Raw genomic sequence first — 7538 nt, 5'->3', positions numbered from 1 at the left:
CAGATTTAGGAAATAACTCATATCAAATGGCACCCCAGAGCTGGAAAAGTTCTCTCTGTACCACCTGGACTGGGACTTTGTGACAGCCTCTGTCATCGGTATGCCACAGACCACTGGCTAGTGGAGAAGGATCTTGGAATGCCAGGTAGCAGGGTTCTCAGCACAGACGATGGACTAGCCTGAGCAATGTGATGTGACACCGAAGGTCTCCAGTTCCTGCAGGCGGCAGGCTCACCATCTTTGTACTCTAAGACTACTCTGTACTAAAAGGCACATAGAGCAAGTGAGGGGCCAGGCTTTGGGCACTGCTAGATGCTCAGCATGGAGGAAGGGGGCTGGCAGGTGTCACTGTTCAACATCCAGTCATCATTTTCTCAAAACCTGTTCTGCGGCAGGTCAAGGATCCATCGATGCACGCAGAAGCCATCGCCCCGGTAAAGGAACAGGGGTGCACTTTTCCTGACAACCTTTGACTCCCTACACAAGGCCAGACAGAAGTAGAGAATGGGTTGCAGGCCAGGAGGGACCAGGGAGGACCACTCTAGCTAAAGTGACCTTCATGCAAAGACAGGAATGAAGAGGAGTCAGTGATGGATGGAGACTTTGGGAAAGAACTAAAGGCCTATCACCTTATAATATGTCATAGATCCTAGAGTGTACTCTGATTTCCATATTGTTAATGGGGATATTTAAAGCTATAGGTGGTGGTTCTCAACCTTGAGTCTCTAAACGACTCTTTCACAAGGGTTGCCTAAGACCATCAGAAAACACAGATATTTACACTACAATTTATAATAGTAGTAAAGTTAAAGTTATTAAGTAGCAACAAAAATAATTTCATGGCTGGGGTCACCACAACATGAAGAGCTGTATTGAAGGGTTGCAACATTAAGGAAGGTTGAGGACCACTGCCATAGAATCATACCAATCCTGGGAGAAGCTGAGGCAGAGGTAGGCTCTGGCCCAGGCAGGCTCAGAGAGGGTAGGGTCAGGGTTACCCTGAATACATGGTGTGGGCCTTTCTTGCTGAGGCGGAGTAAGGAACAGTTAGAGGAGGGAACTGGCCCTCCTCAGGCAAGCCTCCTAAGTTGGGGACAGTCAAGTTCTGCTGCCCCTCAGTCATGCTGTGTGCCTGGGTAAATGTAGTGTGACTTGTTCCTTGCTGAAGTTGCCAGATTTAGGAAATAACTCATATCAAGTCAAATTTGCATTTCAGATACACTGTTTTCCCAGGATAAACAGTTGAGACAGGGCCTTGCCACATAGCTCAAGCTGGTCTAGAACTCAAAATACCCCTGCTTTGGCCTTTGTTTAGTATAACAATGTGGTTTTCTTCCCTGTGGAATCTTGATCCTCCAGGGCCCTTACAACCCCTTAGACTTGCAATGCATCAACTTTGAACAGGACCCTTAAGGCTCCCCCCAGCAGCCAGGAGGTCTCCCTCACATCTGGGCATTCTCTTCTGTGTGTCTAATGAGCGGGCCCTCTACACACAGAATGTGCTTGGCTAGTCTACCCAAACACCTGACCTCAACCCTGTCTACTGTAACCCAGCCCATTGGGGACACCCTACCATGTACAAACCTTCCTACTTGCTGTCTAGCATTCTGGGTGGTGCCCACTCAACATTCCCTGGGCTTCTAGCAAATGCAAGGTGGAAATTCAGAATGGGTCTAGCTCCATAGAAACCCAGGCCCTGCAATTTAGTGCTATGAGGCCCCTCCCTCACCATAGAATTGTAAATGAGAGCATCTAATTGACAGCTAATTGTGAGCAATGTCTCAACTTCAAACCCCCTCAGTCAAGGATACCCCCCCATGCACCCTTGGGAGAGAAGACTTCCCAGGCCTCAACCCCTCCAAACCCAGAGCTCTAACATTCTTGCTATTTCCTTGCCCCTAAAGAACTAGGTGTCCCCACTCATACCTTCCTGACCCGAACTTCCCTGAAACACCCTGCCGAGGGTGCCAGCCCTGGCCTCTCTAACACATCCTGTGACCTGCCTGCCTTACTCTGGGGGTCTTCTACTGCTCCTCTGTTATTGTGTCTCTTCCACCCACCCCACCATATCTGCCCTATCCAGTGCCCTCTGACACAGATCTTAGTGCACATGGCTACCAGCCTAGGGTCTGCAGCGGATGGTAATCCTGTGTCAGAGACCACGACTCTGCAGCCTGTCCCAGATACGTTAACCAGAGCTCAAGGGAATTATTTCCCAGGAAGATGTGAATTCTTTTTGAGATTTGCCGTCTAACGGTAAGCGCCCTGACCCATGGTCATCCAAAAGGGGGTCCGAGGTCACTGTCCTGCCTACAGCGGGTGCACTGGTCCTGGGAGTAGCGGATGCTTGGAAGGCGTCCCTTTGTCCACCCGGGCAGTCGGGACCCCATAGAGGGCACAGAGGCCCAGGAAACAAGTATCGCGAGAGGGTCCCGCACCCCCTCCCGCCACAGAGCGTGGGCTGGCTTCTAGCGGGACCGACCGGGTGGGGCGGACAGAGTAGGGATAGTGAGGTGACCTCAGCGGTTCCGCAGCTCCGGGAAGTCGCCCGGCCCGCCCCCTCCTGCCCCAGCCCGGAGTTTCGCTCTCCGGGGCGGGGCTAGTAGCAGGCGTTGCCCAGTCGGCCAAGTTGGTGAGCGCCCCGCCCGGCGCCGTCCGGGTCCCCGCGCCCTCCCGGCCGGGGCGCATCGCTCGCAGCTCCGTGCTGTCCGAACCGCACGGGACAGCTTGCAGTGCGTGCGGATAGCAGCGCGTGCAGCGGAGGTGAGCTCAGGGGCGGGTTCCCGACTCCGCCTGCCGCTCCGGGCCGCTCCCCGCGGCCGCGCTGCCATAAATGGGGCCGACGGCAGCGGTGGCAGCTGGCGGCGGCGCGGGCGGGCTGCAACTCCGGCGTCGGGGGGCGCGGCAGGCGGGCGGGCGGACGAGGCTGCCAGAAGTCCCTACTTCTATCCTCGCGACTCGGCCCCTCCGCTGTGCCCCGAGCCCCGCCCCGGCGGCAGAGCGGCTTCTGTTTACTTTCGATCGAGTTTTTCCTGCTCCGGGCAGGTGCCCGGGCAGCTCGGGTTTGGCGTTTGCGCGCGTCACTCCCGCGCCTCTCTGTGCGCTGCCTGCACCAGGGAAGGGCGCGTCGGGGCTAGCGGCGGTCACGGCATCCCCGGCGTGTTGACAGGAGTCCCGTTTGTGCCCAGGTGATGACTGCGGCGGCATGGAGTTCCCGGAGCACGGCGGACGGCTGCTGGGCCGCCTGAGGCAGCAGCGCGAGCTGGGCTTCCTGTGCGACTGTACTGTCTTGGTGGGCGACGCGCGTTTCCCTGCGCACCGCGCTGTACTGGCTGCGTGCAGTGTCTACTTCCATCTCTTCTACAGGGACCAGCCCGAGAGCAGCCGCGACACGGTGCGGCTCAACGGCGACATCGTCACAGTGCCCGCCTTCAGCCGCCTGCTGGACTTCATGTACGAGGGCCGCCTGGACCTGCACAGCCTGCCTGTCGAGGACGTCCTGGCTGCCGCCAGCTACCTACACATGTATGATATCGTCAAGGTCTGCAAGGGCAGGCTTAGGAAGAAAGACCCAGATCTGGAGACCCGCGCTCTGGGAACAGAGCTTTCTGGTCAGCCACCACACTCCCTGCCTTCCTGGTCCCCTGACTTCTGCCAAGCCGCACCAAATGCCAAACCCCCACCTCTACGGGTCAAGACTGCCCATCCCCTGCCAACATTTGGACCTCCATCTTGGCAGGTCAGAGGGGAGCCAAGTGGGGCCCTGGACCTGTCACTGAAGCCTAGTCCAAGACCGGAGCAAGTTCACCCACCCTGTATCCTCCAGAAATCCCTCAACAGCTCGATGCAGCAAGGGGTCCAGCCTCTGGTGAAGGTTGAGCAAGATTCATTCTCTGAACAAGATAGCACCAGCCCGTGGAGCACCAACAGATCCCCACCACCAGTCTGTGCTTCTGCAGCCCAAGACTTGGCAGAGGACTTGGAGCCACTGAATGTCCAAGAGACAGGCAGCCAGCAACTTGGACTGGACGCAGAGCCAGTGGGGGACAGCGAGGAGCTGGGTCCCAACAGGCACCTTTGCATTTGTCCGCTGTGCTGCAAGCTGTTCCCTAGCACCCATGCACTGCAGTTGCATCTCAGTGCCCACTTCCGAGAGCGGGACAGTGTCCGTGCCAGACTCTCTCCTGAGGGAGCCGTACCCACATGCCCGCTCTGCAGCAAGACCTTCTCCTGCACATACACACTGAAGAGGCATGAACGGACACACTCGGGGGAGAAGCCCTATACATGTGTGCAGTGTGGCAAGAGCTTCCAGTACTCACATAACTTAAGCCGGCATGCTGTGGTCCACACACGGGAGAAGCCCCATGCCTGCCGCTGGTGTGAGCGCCGATTCACACAGTCTGGGGACCTGTATCGCCACGTCCGCAAGTTCCACTATGGCCTCGTCAAGTCCTTGCTGGTGTGAAGTGTTTTTCTGTATCCCCCAAGGTGGAGGAAGGGACAGAGCACGGGTCTCCTGGGTGGGACTCTGGAACAGAGGAAGCAGCCCAGGTGGGTGAAAGCCCGACCTCAAGACTAGCAGGCTCCACTTGGGGACCGGAATGAATGCTGCTGCTTTTTCGATGGGCTGCCTCCCCCTGCTCTTCACTCTCCACCTCACACCTGAGCACAGGTTGTACCCTGCCCAGTTAGGGACAGTCTTCCTCAGTGTCTTCTCCAGCAAGGGGTGTCCCACCTGCCCATTCACTGGGCCTGGGCTTCTCGGTGTGAGGTAACAGTTTTTCTGGGCCCTGGGGCTTCCCTGACACCCTGCTGGGATATTTGAGAGTGTCCTTGTGTGCCAGTGCCATCAAAAAATGACTCGCTTGTCAAAAAAGTCATTAATGCAGGTGCCTGACAGGGTGCACTGAGTGAACAGCCCACTCCCGGTGAGTGGCAGCAGGACCCCCATTGAGAAGGCCACAGGCACAAGTACCAGCAGGGGCCGTAGAGACACAGCTGACCTTGAAGGAGGCCCAGCTCCAGCGGGGACCCTGGAGTGTCCTGAAGGTGGTTAAAGCTGGGTGTCCCCAGAGTGACTGTTCCTGGCGTGGGATGGAGGTGGGACTTTGGGCAAAGAAGGGGATCTGGGAAGGGGTTTTCTTTATATCAAAAGAGCCCTCTCAAGGCCAGCATATGTCTGCTCCTGGATGAGGACCCTCCAAGTGTTCCTGCTGGTCACAAGGCTGGAAATGGCAGATCCGGCCATGAGCCAAGCTTCACATGTGTTCCAGCAGGCCTGACCCTGGGAGTCTCCTGCTTTCTAAGGGTCTCCCTGGTGCTGCAGTCATTCCTAGGCCCCAAACACAAGGCCAACGCTTGTGCAGCTTACCAAGAGCAATGTTTGCTGTGCCACCTCCTGTTGTGGGGCGCGGGTAGGAGCAGCTGTCACAGGGAGGCGGGGGAGGTAGACGCCCCCTTCATTGACATTCTTAGAAGGAAGGCTGGCACCCTTGAAATGTGAAGGACGTCATCCTCTGCCTTTGTATTGGATATGGGCCACCTTACGTTGACACTTGCTCCCCAAGCAAGCCTTGCTGTCCCAGAACCTTGACGGTTTTAGGAAGGGGTGTGGCAGGATGGGGATGGCCTCAACCTTGCCTGAAACAACCTGCCCCTCTCCTCAGCAGGGATGTCTCTGGTGATTACAAGTGGCCCAGAGGACAGACGTGGGCCAAGTCTGTCATTGCGTCTTCTGCTAACACTTGATTTATTTATTTGTCTGCTTGGTCTAGAGTGATGTGACAATTGGTCTCCCCATGGTGGACAGAACCTTTGTTCATCTCCTGACCCTCTCTGTGCTCTCCTAATATGTCCATGGCTGGCCGGGAAGCTGATGCCTGTCTGTGATGCTCCAAGACTGGAGGTCCAGGGCAGGCTGCAGTCTAGAGAGCTGGAGAAGAGGTGATGATGTCCTGGCTTCTGACTCCACTGGTGATTTATGACCTGAGCTCGCTTGCGCTCGCTCTCTCTCTCTCTCTCTCTCTCTCTCTCTCTCTCTCTCTCTCTCTCTCTCATATGTATGTGTCTGTCTGTCTGTCTGTGTCTATTTGTCTGTGTTTGCAGTCCTACAAGAGCAGGCAGAGCACTGCTGTGTTGGTTTTCCCCGAGTGCCTGCTTTCCCAGGGCAGGGAATCTGCCCTGGGTCAACACTGGACTCATTGTCTTCGGTGCAGTTACTGTGAAGTTAGGAATAAGTGACTGGTTGTAAGTTTCTGACTGGCACCGTTCAGTTGCCTGTATGCATATGTCTGACACACTACCTGTGTAGAGTACAGGACAGTAGTGTGGAGGAGTCCGGGTGCATTCTGCTGTGTGTGGTTCCTACGACCTCAGCTACTGTCCCTGCCTGTGGTCTCACTGCTGCTCTGCCCCTGGAGGGGACCACTGGGAAATGACCACAGGACAATTCTTCCCACATAGGTTTGCACAGCTCTGCTTGTGGTCAGCCTACACCGCTCCTAGAAAAGAGGGCCATCTTCTATTCACATGTTCTGGCGGTCACATGACAGTGTAATAAAGCCAACCACAGGTGAAGATGGCTGTGGCTATTCTTGGGCTTAGGAAAGGTGGGCATTGCTGGGCTGGGGAGTGGAGTAGTGGACAACCTTGGGACTCAGCCCATGAGGTATTCATGCCCTGTGGGATGAGTGGATTGGGACAGGCCTGGTGACAGGCACCCTCTTTCCCCAGCTGTCCCCCTACACACACACACACACACACACACAGAGAGAGAGAGAGAGAGAGAGAGAGAGAGAGAGAGAGAGAGAGAGAGAGAGAGCTGGAGTTTGGGAAAGGAGTCCCACAGAGGCGGAGGCAGCGTGATATGAGGAAGGGGTAGGATCCTGGCTCTACCTCCTCCAAATCATCCAGCCAACCCCAAACTGCCTCCACTTTGCTCTCCTCTCACCCCCTTCCCTGCACAGTCCCTTCAGACTTCGGGCTGGGGCTGGACCGAAGGTTTTCTCGTTCCCCTCACTCTGCCTGGTCCCTCTGTACTGGGTGGCCAGGCTCCAGGCTGATGATCTGGGACCTATGCCAGCTCCCCTACACTTCCCTGTTCTAGCCACTGAATAGGAGTACAGATGTCCCCCTGAGCCCTCCAGGCTTTATCTACCTTCTTACCAGGCCTCCCTGCAGGCAGAGTAGAATGGCCTCAGCATGTGACATCAGCTTCATTCTGCTTGGGCCAAGTTCAGGGAAGGGTGGGGGCTGTGCTTGTCACAGGGGCCCTGAGGTCAGCCTAAGCTGGCACCGGAAAGGCCTGATAGTTCCTGGGCCAACTCCTGTGCCTTACCCAGTTTTGGCTCCAGATGTAAGTCCTGAGAGGAGGTGCCTGACCCTCCTTTGCTCCGCTGCCTCCCACTAAGCCTGGATGGGAGCCATTGTCCTGCAGGAGGCCATGTCATGTTCCCAGTTGAGCCCATGACTCAGCCCAAGCTTCTTCCCATCCAGGGGGAGGCAGCAGCTGTTGCCACGCCATGGGAAAGAGAAGA

At 56.3% G+C, this 7538-nt stretch overlaps 1 protein-coding gene across 2 annotated transcripts; it reads left to right on the top strand.

Annotated features, from left to right (window-relative positions):
• Positions 1-2613: 2613 nt before the first annotated feature.
• Positions 2614-6579, top strand: Zbtb42 (zinc finger and BTB domain containing 42). 2 transcript variants are annotated; one of them, XM_085698014.2, is made up of 2 exons: positions 2614-2763; positions 3189-6579. In XM_085698014.2, the coding sequence occupies exon 2, from the start codon at positions 3206-3208 to the stop codon at positions 4466-4468; it is 1263 nt and encodes a 420-aa protein (XP_085554140.2). In that variant the 5' UTR covers positions 2614-2763; positions 3189-3205; the 3' UTR covers positions 4469-6579. The 2 variants fall into 2 exon arrangements, with proteins under 2 accessions (XP_085554140.2, XP_085554141.2); XM_085698015.2 differs by having other exon boundaries at positions 2617-2763; positions 3367-6579.
• The last annotated feature ends 959 nt before the right edge of the window (positions 6580-7538 follow it).

This window comes from Myodes glareolus, chromosome 11 (genome assembly GCF_982192425.1).
Source record: "Myodes glareolus chromosome 11, mMyoGla1.1, whole genome shotgun sequence".
NCBI lineage: Eukaryota > Metazoa > Chordata > Mammalia > Rodentia > Cricetidae > Myodes > Myodes glareolus.
Note: the sequence above shows the minus strand (reverse complement) of the source record. Positions and strands in the feature narration are given on the sequence as shown.